We start from the raw sequence: 18,584 nt of genomic DNA, 5'->3' as shown, positions 1-18,584 counted from the left end.
TCATGGGTGGTCTCTGTCGAAAGCTAAGAACTAGCCAATTGTGTGATGTCGGTATGAGAAATCATTTTAGAGTTACTAACATGTAGGATATTGAGTTTCAAAATTACTGAAGTGAAACTTATTACCTGAGGTGAGAAGGGTCTCAGGGCTAACTCAATCAACACTGAGAACAATGGACATACGTGAAGCCAGCCTTACATTTACTGTCTGGACCACGTGCAGGCTTGAGGATTTACAATGACAAGAACCCCAAGAAAAGTGTCTGAATAGGGGACCCCTGAAGTAAGAGACATCAGTTTACCTGTATAAGAGAAGCAGAAAGGGTACACGACTTTATCCATTACAAAGAAGAGACCCTGCCAGCAGGAATGTCTCATGAAAGATAGATCTCATCTTTCTGAACTGGACAAGTGCTGTAACAACTGACCATTGGATGAGAAATACCATATCTTGTTAATAAGCATAGGCGATAGTGTGTTTTTCATGTTTTTTGTTTACTTGTAACCTTATGTTTCCAAACCCTTATACTTGCTTTTATTTGAATCTGTCTCAAGCTCTGCTAAATAAACTTCAATTTGGTTTTACTATAGTCACAGGTAAGTGCCTTGTACGAAGAAGAGTGCTGAATTAAGATGAAACCAGTGAACTGGGATGCATTGCTTCTGTGGAGGCAGCAGATCAGTATATAATGTGCATGTCCAGAAGATAAGGGACTGGGTACTCGGTGGTATGTAAATTGCAAGCCTGCACTGGGAACAAACAGGGCTTATGGAGTGCAGAACAGAGTGCTCACTTTGCCTGCAATCAGTAGTTGGGGAGAGTTTCCCCTAGAGGGCACAGACAAGACTCTCTCACTGTATGTAGGAGGTAGTGATTCACCCCGGATACCCCCAAAAGTGTCACACAGGCTACCTCTGAAGAGGATTAACATGTAAGGGAATCTTGGCAGCAAAGTCTCTGGACCAGGCCTATAGCTATATAGTTCTGAGTGACACTGGAGGGTAAACTAGCAGTCACCTCCAGGAGGAGGTGGTCCATCTGTTCAGAAGTACACTCCTTCTCTTTCTATACCCTAACCAAACATCCTGAGGCATACATCACCTTTTATATGGGCAGTTTCCATTCTCTTGTGTCTTCTTATGGGAACTCACTATTCCATCTGTACAGAGTGTAGTTCCACTACCAGACATGACCCATCCTTGCTGATGGGGGGTGGGGGCGCAGAGTGAGGGCAGCTGGCTTCAGCAGTGTTACTGAATATGCTCGGTCCATGTGAGCATGCTCAATACAAGGAAGCAGCAAATGGGGTTGGGGTGGCGTGTGACCCCGCATGCCACCCCCTCCCCCCACCCTGCCTCTGCCCACTACCACAAGATAGGAAAGTGTTTCCTGGAAGCCAGAAGTGTAGCATTAAACTTATACTTTAGGAGGCATAGTAAGTATCAAAAGGACTGACTAAGGACTAGTTGTGAGCTTAAGAGCCCCTTTATGCCAATTAGCAAAGGGCACACCCAACACACTCTACTTAGAATGTTTAGCCAAACAGTGTCTTGTATCACATACAAACCGGTGACACATGTTATTATTGGGTGATGTTTGTATGGTTAGTGTACATAATTCTTTACACATGTGCTAGAAATATGTTACTAAAATATGTTCCGACCAAGCAACCTAAGTAGAACAGATAAACCAGTTGGTCATTGACAAAGGAATGTTTTTTTGTCTGTCTCCAATGTAAACTGATCAAGGTGACGCCAGAGACAATGGGAGTACATTTACATTTAATGTAAACAAAGTGATTACGCTAATTGAAAAAGCAAATTTACCAGAGAATGAGGAAGAGAGTATGGCATCTACACACCAAGAGAGGAGAGGAACTTTGTCAGGGTTTATTTTCCAAAGAATACATTTCAAAGGTTTACTGGACTATAAAAAGGAGGTACCCCATAGGTGCCCATTACTTAGGGGACAGCACTTTCTGATTCTGAGAATGTTGGATCCTCCTACCAGGAAGGGCTGGAGATGCTGTAAGTAAGTTCTTTAGCCAAAGACATAACTTGTTAGACTTAAGTTGCAGGTACTAGAAAGCATGTTTCATTTTCTTTGTAACCATTTTCTGTTTGTTATCTCTAATTATTATCACTTAAATCTCTGTTCTGTGCTAATAAATTCATTCTTAGTTTTACTATAAACCATCTCAGTGCTGTTACATTTAAGTACAGAATGAGTCCTCAGTTAATCTAACAGGCTGGAGTGTATACCATTTTGTTGGAGACAGCAAACTTAACTTCTGTGAGTGTCCAGTGAGAGGGACTGGACACCACAGAGGCACACCTCTGGGGAACTATGCTTCACTGATTTTTACCTGCAAGACAACGTTAAGACTGGGAGACTCTCAAAGAGTATGTTGGTGAGGTGGACAGGCTGGTGTGGCAGGGAACTGACTGTCTAATCTCCAGGAACACACACTCTTGCTAAGGCAGTGAGGTGACAGGGGCTTACTGTTTTGGGCAGCCCTGAGCAGAGCGTCACACTAATATCCAATACACCCTGAATGGTTTTATGAATAGGTACTATATTAGCTCCTTTATTGTGGATTCACAATTAGTGGGATCAACACATCCTATCCTTCAGGAAAAGGATGCATTTACGTGGGCATTTTTAGTCTTTCTAAATGAGTTATAGTTAATTCTAGAGATGATACAAAAGCGAACACAGGAAAATGGCAGCAGTCTGCATCAAAGTTCTTCTTTGACAGTCTGACCTTCTCCTCGTACTGACATATCCATACCAAGACCAACAAAGATAGCAGCCTCTCAACCTTATAGGCTCTCAGCTTATACAGCAAAGGTGTAGAATATACTGCATGGAGCTGGTAACTTCCATGACCCATATCCTCCTTCTCCTCCCCAGTCAAAACTCCGACCCATCAGATTAGTGAAAGGTAGAGATATGCAAGTAGGTGTGATTTCCTTCCAGAGCCTGGAAACAGACTTCACAGAGAGGAAAGAAAATAGGAGGCAAAGTAATCATGTCACTTTAGAAGAGGCAGCAGAAAGGGTGGGAAAACAAGCTAGCCAAACATAAGTAACCTACATCTGCTGGGAGACAGGAAAGAACTGAAGTGAATGACATAGCCCTTTTTAAAAAGGCCAATCATCTTCCTTTGTTTTCAACTGCCCATCTGCTGGCAGAACGTTACAATACGTACTACAGAATGATAAAATGCTCATTTTATTGAAAACACTTGTACATTCCAATGTTACTTTATCAATTTATTTACATGAAGGATACTAGATAGGAAAATGACAGTTTTCTGTAGATTATACCACCTGCTCCAATTATGATTTCTACCATTCCATGAACAGGCTGACTTTATGCCAAAATTAAATTATTCTGCATTGAGCTATGGCTATGCTTTGTTTAAGAGGATCACAGAAGCTAGAGATGGAAAAGTCTATTAGGTCATTTAGTCCATCCCCCTGCAAAAGCAGTGTTTGCTAAAGTATGTTTTCTAGTGCTACATCCAGTCTATGTTTCAGTACAACTAAGCCTCAAAGAAATACGTCCAGTTGGTGGTGAGGAGGGATTGGATATCATGCTTTATATCATAAACCTTAAGTTCAATTTTCAGTGCATTCATTAAGAGACCAGATGAAAGGCAAAATATTTGCCATGGAAAATCTCGACTCCAAGCACTTCAGAGAGAGAGAGAGAGAGAGAGAGAGAGAGAGAAACTGGGGGAGAATATAATAAAGAAAGGGAGCTACAGAATGACTCATTACAACACATGCATTTTTAAGGCACTATCACAGAAGTATCTGGGTGCTCAAGTGCCACTCAATTAACTTGGTATTACAGTAATGTTTTGTTGGTCTAACAGCAGGTGTTGCTTAAGGCATGAAGTGGATAACTCAAGACTACATAAGAGAAGGCAGCTGAGGGAGACAATGAAAAATTAAGTATAATACTAATAGAAAAATTCTCTAAGTCATATGCAAAAAAAGACTTAAGCATATCTTTTCCAAAAACTGACATTCAGTACCTTTTTAAATTTTCCTTGTCGTTTTGCTGCAGACTGCCCCTGGGAGTTAGAACAACATACCGTAAGAAAACATGCACACACTACATAGGATGGAGACACCTTCTCTGTATGATTATGGTTTATTTTCAACCTAGAGAGCTCAAACTACTAAAGTGCCAGGTCTGTGATCAAAACATGCTCTTAAAGCATACAAATATTTTAATGTCTTTTAAATTAAAAAAAATAATGCATTTTTGTGTATACAGTTTGTTGTTCCTAGTAAGACAGAAGTGTTGTTAACCACTAGCGCAATGAACAATGGCAAAATGAATTTTAGAATACAACACAATTGAGAGTTTTAGATTAAAACTGAAATTGAGTGGTACTGTTCCATTTTATAATACTTAAATAGAATTAATGTACAAAAATACTACTGCATTTTTTTTTTTCAGTTCACACTTAGTGGACTAGAATAACACTGTTGCCTATTCCTCCCTTCTGTCACTTGGTGCATAGTGATGTTCACTGATGGCAGCAGCAAGAATGTGACACTATTGATGGCACTTATCCAACAAACTGTTCCCCTAACATGATACACAAGTGCGTGATTGTGTTAAGAATCTGAGGTGAAAAGTTCGTTCAATGAGCTCTATGTTTCTCTTGAACCATTTTCAGGGAAACTGACTTGATAAGCAATAACTATTGCATCTCCAGTGGTTTCCACTCTAGAAATGACTGTACCTAATGGTTATTTAATTTGATGTAAAATAGCCTAGCCAAGAATTACAACAAATTGTTCTGCTGAATTTCAGATGAAACGGAAAATATCTTATACTATCATTACAGTTATATGTTCATCAAAACAGCAATAAACTTCCGATCTTGCTGTGAATTTACTGTACATACAAGTAAATATAAGCCAAACTAAAAGTTTAACATGCTGGATTAGTGGGTTTCTCAAGTTTTTCTGGCCCAAGAAAAAGTACAGCTTCCCAAATAAAAACGTTCCATTTTCTTGTAAATTGTTACCTAGCCTGTAGTATTATATGTACCTAGATTTAATACATTATGTTGTCTCCATAATATGTCACAAATCAAATACATTTAATCTAACCTGCTTGAAATTATTTCTTGGCCTGCTAAACAAGATTTCCTATGTCTCAATATATGATTGCATAGAAAACATTAGACATTTTCCATGGGAATAGAGAGCTCTCTATTGGGGGGGAAGGGGGAGAATTAGTAGTTTTTAAGGCAAGAGAATCTTTTATATGGACTCTAACTCTGTAAATATTGACATTTATAAACACTACCCAATGCTGATTTAATCTTAGCAATAACCAACTTAAAAAATACTGGAGTATCTTACAGAATCCTTCCTAAACTTAGCACTAAGTGAATAAACTGGAAGACTGATTTGGCTTTTATAGCTAGAGTCAGACTTAAAATTCATTCAAGTCAGGAAATTAAGTTTCTAGGTCTCTTTATACTGACCAAGGAGGTACAGCTTTTCCATTATGACATAAGGAGGTAGAAAAGAAATCTTATGTCATTACATTGGCGCACACAGCTGTATTAGTGGTTGACAACATCAGAAGTCTGCAGCAGGTAAGAAATCCTGCCCCAGCATTACAGTCTACTAAATAGATGTCTCCTAAGTTTTAAAAGTAAAATGTAAGTAGGTGTCAAAAGGCACATTTATTTTGTGGTTTTTTTTTGCTGGAAGCTGCATGCACGCGAGTAAGGAAGTGTACCACGTAAGTGACTAGAGAAGCAACATGCAAAAGCAAAAAACCACATGAAGTAGTACTGTACATTAAACAATGACATTCAGGTAGACAATTACACAAAGAACCCCATTCTTCCAAGTCTGCCGTAACAGTGAAAAAAAAGCAGTTGCCTCTACAGCACTTCAAAATGCCCCTGCACAGTTTAAACTAATTTTTGGAGACTTACGATTTACATTGTATAATTTCAAATTAAACTGCAAGAGTACATTTTAAATATTCCGAATTAAGTTTACACTAAGACAACTGATTTTACAAAAACCCATGTGTCTGACTTACTACACTGAACACTCTCTTAACAGGAAGATTAAGAAAATAAGGCACAATGATCATCATCAAGACACAGAATTTCCCATTTAGAGAAATAGGAACTTTTGAGAACAGGGCCTTTATTAGTTTCGAGTACTCACAGCTTTCTTTCCAAGTTCCGTCTTAGACAATGTCAGAGCTCCTACAAGATAACACCCTGGTCCTGCTCCTTTAGGTATTCTAATAAAAAAATAAAGGAAAATACAAACATAATCAAACAAGGATATGCGAAAATGACTTAGTTCCACTAATACTAAACATATAAAGAACTCGAAACGGTCAAACAGCAACACTTAAGTCACATTTTGTTAATCAGTTTACAATGTGAAACTACAAACGCTAGAAAGATATGTATCATATCGATGGGTATCATTTTAGTTGGATTTATAGACGCAGCTGGTTAAATCTACACCGGAAAATAGGCAACATCAACTTACTTGTCATCAGGCAGAGATGTAACAAAGAATGGATGACTGTGTTTTGGTGGCAATGTCAAACTGTTTGATTTCTTCTTTCCTAAGAGAGCAAGGCTATGGTTTTCATAAATATCTAAGCTCAAAGTATTAGACAACCTGTGAGAAACAATAAATGGAAGGTCTTTGATGCGATCCAGTTCACTGTTCTGTTCATGACGGATTTGTAACCGAATAGTGTAATCTCCTTTCTCCAGTTTCAGGGAATACTGAAAGAAAGAGGTTCTCATAAAATGCCAAGATTAAGAAGTTTTACCATGCACACACAATCCTACAAATAAAAGCAGAATCATGTTTTTCCTTAACCAATACAGCTTTAGCAGCTTCACAAAGAATCTTTTGTCTACATTTATATTAATGAGAAATAAAAGGCAGTAATGTCCCGTCCTTTTGCTTTCAATGGAATTATTACCTCACTGACTAAAAGAGTATACTGTACTATATACTGAGGATTAATGGCTCACTTCGTATTATTTGGGGGATCTGTAACTAATACACATCTTTGCTGGAAGCCCCTAGAATGCTTTGATTACCAAGGGTTGCAGATGTGTTCTCTTTCTCACAGTATTGAGCATTCAAGCCTGAACATATACATGCTGCTACAACCTTGCTCCTTAGTACCTTTTGCCACTTCAAAGACTATATTCTAGACTCCAAAGAAGTGGGGATGGAAAATATTGTGTACCTACGTGCACTCAATGATCTCTAAGAATTACACCTGCAGCCATGTAGACTACTGAACATTGGCTGTACAGAGCCACACTTTTGGAAGACTGATGAGCAGCTGTGTCTCAAGAGGACTTCAACTGCAATAGCACTCTTCCAAACTAGACATCAGACCTTGAAACTAAGTCCAGGAAGCAATATTGCTTGAAGGTATGGATAAAGGTGATGGAAACAAGTTTTCAGATACCTTTGATAAGGATCCGATGAAGTGAGCTGTAGCTCACGAAAGCTTAAGCTCAAATAAATTGGTTAGTCTCTAAGGTGCCACAAGTCCTCCTTTTCTTTTTGCCAATACAGACTAACACGGCTGCTACTCTGAAACCTTTGATAAGGATGTTTCTAAGAAGCTACAGAAGTTGCCTTATTTCTAGTGAAAGCTGTAAGAACTTTAGGTACCAGTGACACAATCTCTGGCAGGTTGTACAATTTTGAATCAAGAAGAATGGTACTGCAGTTGAAGTGCTCTTGAAGTACACTCAATTATTCAGACCAAGCCTCATTCCCATGAAGTACACTCTAGGAAATTTCCTAATGAGCTTTGTCTTGGCATGACAGTAACTACGAGTTTGCTCTGTGTCAAAGTTATGTAGCCGAGTTTTGTAAGTGGTTAGGGAAGACTTTCTTGAGTTAATCCAGTCAAATTGTGTCTGCTACTACCAGTACATTACTAGATTTGTTTATATGGAAATCGGACAAACAAAAATTCTGGTTATGGGCAAAGAGCCACAATGTCATTATGGAATATCAAATAAGTAAGGTCCATTTATCATGGCCTTCACATCACAGACTCTGTCTTTCGTATAACAGCAGCAGCAAATAATCTTCAAGAAAAGGTAATAAAAGTCCTGATTCAGCAGAGCATCCATGAATGTGAGCAATCCCATTTAAATTAATGGAATTTAAGCACATTCCTGAAGTGAAGAATGTGTAGAGGTGCTTTACCAAACAGGGATGGGATTAGTCATATGCATATTCTAAAGTGTAGGCATATGTGTTTTGTTGAATCAAGGTCATAAAAGGCAGTCTGCCAGAAGCTCCAGTACTCTGATGAGCGACAATCTTAAATTGATCTTTCCAGAACAGTTAGAATGATCCAAAACTACATTAATAAAGGCCAACTGGGAATCTGGATTATTAGAAAATAATTCCAAGAAAGAAAATCAGGAAAGAAGACTTCCCCTTTTCTTTTTTTCTTCTATACCAAGTCAGATATATAGGCTTTTCCAAAGTGGTACAGGAACCTATACAGAGGGTAGAATACCTACAAGTCTTGTGACAATCCACCCTCCTACCAAAGGCAGCACCAAAGAAGTCTTCCACAACCAGCCTCTCACACTTCAAAAGGCTGTTGGAAGACATTGATTAGAAATCTAATAAAGGTGCCTCTGATAGGACAAAGATAACCACTCTGATAGACAAATATACCAGCACTAGGAAGAGCCTGAGGGACCCTTTCTGCCTTACACAGAAAAACTGAAACGGTGCAACATCTTACTAAAAAGACAGGGACTGCAGTTCACTTCTCAGGGACTGCAGTTCACTTCTCTGGTAGCATTGGTCACACTAAGGCAAGCAGTCACATGGTAAAAGCTTTTTGTAGTTAAAAAAAGAAAGAAGAGTCAAATTTTTCAAATCTTCTTCCTTTATCTACAAAGAAAGAATGACATGTTCCATCCCATGGAGAAAACTGGCAATTTCCAGTCAGCAAGTTCCTTTTACAAAATACACCACTCAAAAGTGCAATTACTACATGCTGTGATTATCTGATGGCAGGGTCTATCTACACCCAGGGGTCTGGACTGTAGACAGGTAGGGTGGGGGAAGAGAAGGAATATAATTTTCATATTTATGTAGAATGTCTGATCAGGGTAAGTATATCTCTCTGTACCTGATGTGGATAAGCGTCACCTGACCCCATTTGTCTTTTGTTCTGGTCAAATATAATCCACAGCTGGCTGTCAAATTCAGATTCATACAACAATTCACAAAGCAGTGGACAGCTTGGAGTCACTTCCCCACTCTTAGGCTATAAAAAAAAATAAGTCAAAACACAATTGAATATTGCGTAGTAAAGGTACACTTCTGAAGTAATGATTCAGATTAATCTAGATTAATCATAGTAAAACTTAAACAATCTTTCCAATTTATGATTAATTAGAATCCCTGTTCTTGCAGTTTGCATTATAACTGGCATCAGCTACAGAGGCACCCCAAGATTCTGTGATCCCGCATATCCTAGAGCTCTCCTTACACCTTTTGTTAGGAAATTCACTAAAAAGTTCTAGAGATATGAAATTTAAAACAGCATTAAAGAACCAATTAAAACTTACTTGATGAAAGTTGTACGTCAAAATCATCTCATATAGTTGACGATTATTTGGCAAAACATCTCTGGATCCTAAAGGTTTTATTTTAGCGCTCGCTGGTCTGCAGTTAAACACAACAGCAAGTTTTAGGAACAGTTTTCCTAAAACAGTTTGTCTAAACAGAAACTCGCATGCATTATGATATAGTCTTCAATTACATGATCACACGCTGTTTTTTCCACAGGACCCTCGCCTCTTACACCGCAAAAGATGGACCTGCTTTGTGGATGAACCAGGGTTATGAAGTGAAGGAGACTTGTCTACAGGTCCCGGCTCCACTACTGCAGAAGTTGGAAGGTATGTAGCAAATGAGGCACGATATTGCAGGAAGAGTAAGGATGATCTCATGGTAAAGACAGCTCAATACTACCCTCGAAATTGGACTATATCCTTGCCTCTGCCACAGAGTTCCTATGTGCAAGTCACTTAAACCCATCTTTACCCACATACAACCATTAATTACATGTTCCTCATTTTCTGGGTGTCCAACTTGAGACCCTCGGCTTTGATTTGCAGAAAGGCTGAGCACTCACAAATGCAAGTGAACTCAGAAGGAGCTGAGCTTGGAAGAGCTTGGAACATACAAATTGCAGTACTTTGAAAAATCAGGTTCTAGGGGTCTCAATTGGGGCACCCAAGGTGAGTGGATACTTCTGACCTTAAAGTCTCGGTCCCTCAACTATCTACAAAAGAGGGGGATAATATGCATCTCTCACAGGGCACTAAAGATAATTCAGAATGTTTATGAAGCACTCAAATACTAGTGATGAGTGCGATAAAACATGAAGAAATTAATAATTCTGTCTTTAGATCAGAGTTTAAAGAGAGTGTGCAGTAAATAAGGCACAGGGGACACACACTGACTAGTGAGAAAAAAATTAAATGGCTGCTCATTAAGTTAGCATCCCCCATGCTGCATACTGAATGAGGTTGGGATCCTGTAGAAAAAATAATATGTGATGATATAATCAAAGACCATCTTAATGCATAAGCACAAAAGGGCATTTCCTAACTTTAGAGTGCTTGATCTTGCAACTTTAGTTTTCTTGTGTGTGTGTGTAATTTCATAGATTTAAAAAAAAAAAAAGCAAACAAAACCCAGAAATTCCAGCATGTGGCATCACACTGAGACCCACATGGGTCATCAATAGGTTGGAACTGTTTGAGTCAGAACACAGTCCTCTGCCACTTGAGCTAATTGAGTAACTGACAGCAGTAGCAGGTTGTCATTTTCCATAGACACCAGCACTAGGGGGGAAAGGACACTTTCCTGTCAGTAAATATTGTGAAGTCCCCTAGCAGATGAAGGGTGAGCCCTCAAGAATCTTGGGTTATATTCCTGGCTAAGAAGGGAAGTGTGCTCCAAGAGGCACAGGCCCTTCTTCCTCTTTCTCATCCCCTCCAACAACCTGTCCCTGTCTTGTTCTTCCTTACCCTGGCTCCTGGTCCCAGTCCAATTCTCCTTGCCTACCCATGCCGTCTCCACTCCTCAGGCTTCTCATTCTTACCACCTTTTCCTTGCTCAGCCAATTCTAGTCTCCCCACTGGGGATCCCCAGCTAAGTCCCGGCCTTCCCTTCACACCAAGTGTCCCTGCACCAGTCTCCTAGCCCAGCCAGTCCCAGTTATTCCCTCCTGATTCCTTGCCCTAGTCCCTCTTCCCTCCCCACAGCCCTAGTCAGCCCAGCCCTCGCTATTTCCCCCCGGTTCCTTGTCCTAATCAGTCACAGATTCCCCCTCACCCACTTCACAGCTCCTCATCAGATTTCCCCTCTCCTCCTCTGCCATTTCCCCCCTTCTCCCGCCAGTTCTCAGTTTTATTGTCCAGCCAGTCCCAATCTCCCTGCCTCCCACCTAGCTCCTCATCCAATCTCAGTGTTTCTCCTCTGTCCCACCAACTGTTTCCCAGTTCCAGATTCCCTCCCCGCACCCAGCCTCTTCAGCTTTCAGTTCTAATCTTCTTGCTCAACTAGTCCGAGTCCCTGACCCCTTCAGGATCCTAGTAACAGTTTCTGTTCCTCCTCCCGCCAGCCCCAGTCTCACCCTATCCCTATCTACTCCTTCCTTCCTCCCCCCACCCCCACCCCCATTCAGTTCTAGTCCCTTTTGCATTTAAGTCAGGTGGCTTCCTCTTCATCCTCATTGGGACTCGAACAAGAAGCCCAGAAGGGGAGACTAGGACTGACTGGACATGGCAAATGCGATTAGGATGAAAAGTCTTCCTGGGCACCAGCAGGCAGGGTTACTGAACAGAGGAGAGCCAGTATCCTTGCTCAGTTCCAGACTCCCACCCTACTCTGGCCTAAAGCAACCTGGAGCTACCATTATAAAGAAAGTCCTAGCAAGTCCCTCTAACCCTGGAATGGAACATGCTCAGTCGCTGTGTGACACACAGACAGTCTGGTCAGCACTAGAAACTCTGAGGCGCTGGAATATGCTCAGTGAGAATGGAATCTTTAGAGATTTTAGCTACTAAACCCTATGAAGGCTGAGCATGTGCAAATACATTTTTTCAAAGGCTTGTAACTTTGCCATATTTGGGTAGATTTTTACAGGAATGGTAAAGACTATCCCCAGCCAAAATTCAAGTTCTTGCTCCAAAGCACAAGGGCACTACGGCTTCGCAAACAAAAAGTTGCCAGAGTGTTTAAAACAAAAACATTGCAGAACATGTTTTTTTCACCTTGCCTTGTTCTCTGAAACAGCTGCACTGTTCAGGCTGATTTCTTTTTAAGTCAGCCTGAAGCAGAAAACTGCACGGAAAATTTCAGCCCAAATAGTTAAGGTTTGGCAAAGTTATAAGAAACTGAAAAAGTATCTTAAGAAAAGTGGTGGGTAGGCAATGTTAATAAAAGGGGTTCTATTCGCCTATTACAGTTACCTGGAAATAACCACAGAGTCCCATTCCAAATATTAATATTCATTTTACTGTTAATTCATGTTTATTTTCAGAATTACTATTTTAATTACATGCTAAGTAACTTTGAAAGATCAGACAATTTTCAACATAGCCCCCAAAATAGCAACTGTACCTGAGCGTTTGGATCCAGCTTTTCAGATTTATGCAAGGAGCAATATCTTCATATTTCAATGTGGACTGAACATCAAAACGGACAATGCCTTCTGAAGCATGCTTTAAAAAAAGTGTTTAACAGTTAACTTGGTTCCCAGCTTTATTTATAAATACATACAAAAAATTCTAACCCATTACTGGCCTTTCTTCAGAATAGAATCATAGAAGTATAGGAGTAGAAGGGACCTCGACAGGACTTCTAGTCCAGTCCCCAACACTCAAGGCAGGACTGAGTATTATCTATACTATTCATGACAGGTGTTTATCTAAGCTGCTCTTAAAAACTTAGAATGACGGAGATTCCACAACTTCCTTAGGCAATTTATTCTGGTGCTTAACTACCCTGATAGTTAGGAAGTTTGTCCTAATGTTCAACCTAAACCTTCCTTGCTGTAGTTTAAGCCCATTGCTACTTTAGGAATTTAAGTTTGAAAAACCTGTGTCCTAGACCATTATTTCCTGTAAATACTTGGAAGTTTAATGGATGAACAAAGCAAAAAAGATCAGATCATAAGTATGTTTCTCAGAAATTTTTAAATTTTCTATATACTCTTTGTAATCCAAGCTTTTTTGTACTAATCGTGATCAATACATTTCTGTGGGTTCCTGTTCCTATTACTGTGCATTTAAGAGTTATTAATCACTGACCTGTATCTCAGCTACATGTATAGTCTGAGTTTTCTTCAAGTTGCAACTAGCGATCTTTTCATCACCAAAGAATTTCTTGAACTGATCAACAGAAAGTAAAATATGAAAAAACTCACTATGTTTAACTGAGAAGCAGCACAAACTATGCCATGGAAGGAAATTGTGTAATCAATGCTGACATCACTAAGGCTGGCCCACCAACGAGCAATACAAAATTCAATGGTTTTTCCACCCTGGATAATAGAAAAGACAAAAGTTAGACATATTCACATCCTCACCTTCCATTCTCATTCCCCACCCACCCTAAAAATAAATTAATAAGAACAAAGGAATTTGCATGCAGTTCAAAAGTACTCCAATTATACCAGTAATCCAAGTTTACACAGAATTGGCCAGGAAACTAGGATTGCCCTGCGAATGCAAGACAATTCCAATAAATCATGTCTGATATCCTAGCAATGAACACAACAATCCAGAGATAGGTGCAGCATTTTTCTATATAAGCAGGTTTGAAATAAACATACATTCAAATAACACTTCTTCCTTCTTTCCCAGTTTGCAGGAAAAACAGCTTGATTAGTTTACAGAAGAAGAGGGAGAGACTGTTGCCTATCCGTATGTAGAATTCACTGAGGGAAAGCCAAGATGAAGAAATGAATATTTAGTTTTGAAAGCAGTGTGGTCCACGGACTTCACTCTCTCTTGCAAGAGTACCATAATTTAGGTACAGTTCTATGGCATTTTCAAAAAGAGGCTCAGGACTGAATGGACACAGAGCATGAACTCCGATACGACTTCCAGGTCATGGCTAAGGCATGTTAATGTGGCAACATGAGGAATCTTGCATTATCACTACCTTTACTGTGCCTTTTCTTCAAACAAACAGATTTTGGATTACCAATCTGTCTTCTTTAATAAGCATTAAGTTAATCCAGCAACTGAAGACACCAAATTCACTTATGTTCAGTTTTAACATCAAAATGATAAAATATGGAGTAATAAAGACGACTTGCAAAAGAGTGGAAATATAGTGCATTAATTTTAAACTAATTCAACATCATAATTCCAATTGAATCCAGGCCCTGTTATATTGTGCTTCTTTAAGTTCTCTGCATAACACCTCAACAAAACCAATTTTCTTTCATACTGTACTGTTAATTTTTGTACATACTGATATTTAAATTCAAATTAACTTACTAAGACAGGAAACGCTTCAGTCACTGATCCTTTTTCTGGTAAGGATGAGAATTTATAGAACTCATGGCTTCTATATGCTTTTTGTTTCATTAGTTGAACCGCATGAAGAACAAACTTGGCAGCCACATCAGTTGAGCAGGAACATACTGTAACTTCTAGATTAAAGAAAAAAATGTTCAAAACAGAGTTTAATTTCAGTAGCCAATAAAGCTAATAAGAATGGAAAATGTTTAGAGAAAAATATTTTACCCTGACAAGAAAATTAGACTCCAACGTATTTGTAATTTGTAAAAAAACAGTTATTATTCAGCATACAAGTGCCTATGGGTACGTCTACACTGGGATAAAAGACGCGCAGCTCGGTCAGCCCAGGTCAGCAGACTCAGGCTCGCGTTGGGAGGCTAAAAATTGCTGTGTAGACGTTCAGGCTGGGGTTCCAGACTGGGCCATGGGACCCCACGAGGTGGGAGGGTCCCAGAGCCTGAGCTCCAGACGAAGCCTGAATATTTACACAGCAATTTTACAGTCTCGCAGCCTGAGTCAGCTTCCCAGTTCAGCTGCGGGTGTTTTACTGCTGTACTGACATACCCGAAATCCATGATTAAAGTAATGTCAAATAATATGTATACAAACAAGAGTTTCTCGAGGTGGAAAACCAGCGAAGCAAGACTTTGTACAGAAAATAAGTGATACTTGATAGAGCAGTGAAAATTGTTGACTAACCAGTATAGGTTTTTTGATTGTTATTTTTTAAACACAAACACCCTGACATTGGATTCCAACCTGCTCCCGCTGAAGATAATGAGAATTTTACCATTAACATCAGGTGCCTCCGTGACAAAGGATTCAGTTAAGTTCTCATCCTCTGTGTGGACCACAGCACTTGAAGGGGAGAGACACTTTGCCAGAGGGTTTCAAAGACATTTGCTGACAGAGGCATAGTGACACTCAGGAATCTTGGGTTCCATTTGAAACTCTGGATGGGCATGTGCTCTAGCAGGCACAGACTTGTGTGTGAATTTTCCCCAAGCTTTACCCCTTCTTCTCCTTCCCCTCTAACCTGTCCCTGTCCCAAGTTGGTCTTCCCCAATCCTTGTCCCAGGACAATTCTGCGTTTCACTCCTCCTCCACAAACTGCCTGGTCCCAGCAGGGAAAGCTCTGAGACCCAAGCTCCTTGTTGTCACTTCTGCTGCCCAGACCCAGCATGGCCAGAGCAGACGGAAACTGCAATTGGAGGGTAAGCCCTGCTGAGCCCTGCCCTGGAACATGTACAAGACAAATAGAATCTTTGGGAAATTTAGCGGCAAAAATCTCTAATGAGCATGTGAAAAGTGCAATTTTTCAGAGGCACATCCGCTACCAAATTTCAAGCTTCCACTCCAAAGCATGGGGTGCTAGTGATTCTCAAAGAACATCTTTTCTGTTCTTTTCCTCTTCTAACACGGGCAACAATATGTTTTTCTCTAGCCTCATTCTCAAAAATGGTCGAACCATTTTGGTTGAAGCTTTCCAAAAAAAATGCAGCCTGGGGAAATTTCAGCCCAAGTGATTGAAGTTTTGCAAAGTGATAAGTAAGGCTCAGTGTTTGTCATGGAGGTCACGGATGCTGTAACTTTCCATGACCTCCGTGAATTCTGCAGCAGCCCTGTGCAGCTGGCTCAAGTGCACTGGCTGCTGCTGGGGCAGTCTTGCCTCACTGTGGCAAGATGGATGGGGGGGGGGGGGAGGATCAGGGCTTGGGGTTGGGATGAAGAACAGAGCTTACCTGGAGGGGGGCTCCCCTAGCACCACATGCTGTCTTTGCTGGCAGCCAGGCACTGCCCCCGCAGCTCCCACTGGCTGCGGTTCCCAGCTAATGGGAGCTACAGAACTGGGGCTTCGGGCAGAGCGGAGGCAGCACGTGGAGCTAGGGTTGCCGCTCCCCAGCACCCGCGCTGTACCCCCCTCCCCAGCACCCGTGCCGTCCCCCCCAAGTCCACCCCCGCCCAGTTTTAGTCAGGGGTATATTTAGTAAAAGTCACGGACAAGTCACGGGCCATGAATTTTGTCTACTGCTTGTGACCTGTCCATGACTTTTACTAAAAATACCTGACTAAAACTTAGCCTTAGTTATAAGCAACTGAAAACAGAGGTTTATAATGGGAAGTGTGGGGCAAGCTTAACGGGTGGTGCTACCAGCCTGCTTGCTAATACCTGCTAGAGAAGACTTTTGATACAGACTTTTTGACCTAAAGTGGCCACTTCAGGTTTGTATTTAAAAAAACCACACACACAGGCCATATGCTCTTGATTTGCCCCAAGCTACAGAACTACTAATCTGATGTTGTAATAGAATTATTCTAAAACACTATTCTGTTTATTTTTTTATGTATGTATGTATGTAAAGACTGCATAAATGGCTTAGCTAAAACAAAATTAAGATAATAGAAGGGTTTCAGAGTAACAGCCGTGTTAGTCTGTATTCGCAAAAAGGAGTACTTGTGGCACCTTAGAGACTAACCAATTTATTTGAGCATAAGCTTTCGTGAGCTACAGCTCACTTTGAGCTGTAGCTCACGAAAGCTTATGCTCAAATAAATTGGTTAGTCTCTAAGGTGCCACAAGTACTCCTTTTCTTTTTAAGATAATAGAAAGCAATCAGTCATTATAAAAAGATATCTATTTAAGAAATAACTAAGAAAATTAAGATTGAAAATTTTTCTCAATGCCGTTTATGTACTAATCGTACAACTTCCAAAGAATATTTATTCTACCTCAAAAAACCCTTGGTGTTGAACTCTAGAAACAAACAATGAAGAGATTTGTCACAGCCATTTTATTCACGTGTCATATTCCCCTGTATGCTGCCTAATCCCTTACTCAAATTATTTTGTAGCTGGTTAGAAACAGGGCAAGAAATTCACAAAAGAAAGTTAGTTTTCAATGGCATTTTTTTCATCATATGAAACGATATGGAATGTTTTGCATGCTGATGGTCTCACTGATCCATTTTGTTCACATCAAAACAAATGTATGTTTGTTTAAAATATCCACTAATCTTAAGGCAAATCGCCACATCAAGGTCAACAAAAAAAAAAATCCAATTTCCTATATCTAGACACTTTATAATACCATAAACATTAAAAGCCTCAAATTTTTTTTATTTTCAAGTACAGCACAGCCAAATTTTTAGAATGCCATAACAATAGTAACACTGAAAGACGAGGTTTAAAGATGAATCTACCTCTCTGTTTTAACTACTTAGCAACTACACACCACTCAACAGTAACCTAATTACTCCTGGATATTACATCAATACACGCACCCACAAGTTATCTTGTTGGCTTTCCCAGACCATACCAAACTCAAACAATCCAATCTGTAATACTGGTCAAGAGTAAAAATTGAATACAAAACCAAATATGAATTCTATAACCTTGTACCATCCAAGAACTCTACAATCAAAACTGTCCCCACCACATTAAATTACACTTTCACATGGAATAAGCTAGTATCTACTTCTTGTTCACATTAGATTAATACATTCACAACTCCATCCAACACACATTAATATTCTCTAATAAAGTGCAAAACGTTAAACAGCCATGTTAAGTTCTAAATACATTTGTATTGTTTTCTAAAAAGAAATGCTTGAAAGAACCTCCATAATACGTATTAAGGAAACAAAGAAATGCTGAATGCTCCTCTTACTCTTGCTATATATGGGTGGGACATATTGCACCTCAAAATAGCACCCTGTAACCGCCACATTCACCATTTGTATATGGTTATGACTTCTGTACAAAGAATGCCTTGTAAGGTATACTATGAGACTTCGTATTTACTGAAACTCATTGTTCTATCAAAATATGTATATCATCACTGTACATGGAGTTATGAAATTTTGCTATATGGTTGTTATTGAACATGTTGCGAGTCTGGGAGATGCCCACAGCTAGCTCTCAATTGGCAACAAAGGAGGTGAGCCACATCCCGACCGGC

At 39.9% G+C, this 18,584-nt stretch overlaps 1 protein-coding gene across 2 annotated transcripts in view; it reads right to left on the bottom strand.

Annotated features, from left to right (window-relative positions):
* Positions 1 to 18,584, bottom strand: part of TPP2 (tripeptidyl peptidase 2) — a 75,529-nt gene that overhangs the window by 19,402 nt on the left and 37,543 nt on the right. Inside the window, exons 17-24 of one of the 2 annotated variants that reach the window (XM_073348954.2) lie at positions 14,603 to 14,757; positions 13,522 to 13,638; positions 12,717 to 12,817; positions 9,650 to 9,746; positions 9,208 to 9,345; positions 6,558 to 6,802; positions 6,222 to 6,300; positions 4,046 to 4,084 (exon numbers count right to left, since the gene is read on the bottom strand). In XM_073348954.2, coding sequence (XP_073205055.1) covers positions 4,046 to 4,084; positions 6,222 to 6,300; positions 6,558 to 6,802; positions 9,208 to 9,345; positions 9,650 to 9,746; positions 12,717 to 12,817; positions 13,522 to 13,638; positions 14,603 to 14,757 — 971 coding nt within the window. The remainder of the gene's footprint in view (positions 1 to 4,045; positions 4,085 to 6,221; positions 6,301 to 6,557; positions 6,803 to 9,207; positions 9,346 to 9,649; positions 9,747 to 12,716; positions 12,818 to 13,521; positions 13,639 to 14,602; positions 14,758 to 18,584) is intronic. The other variant, XM_073348965.2, reaches the window with a different exon arrangement.

This window comes from Lepidochelys kempii, chromosome 1, assembly GCF_965140285.1.
Source record: "Lepidochelys kempii isolate rLepKem1 chromosome 1, rLepKem1.hap1, whole genome shotgun sequence".
NCBI lineage: Eukaryota > Metazoa > Chordata > Testudines > Cheloniidae > Lepidochelys > Lepidochelys kempii.
This window is presented reverse-complemented; position numbering and strand designations above follow the sequence as displayed.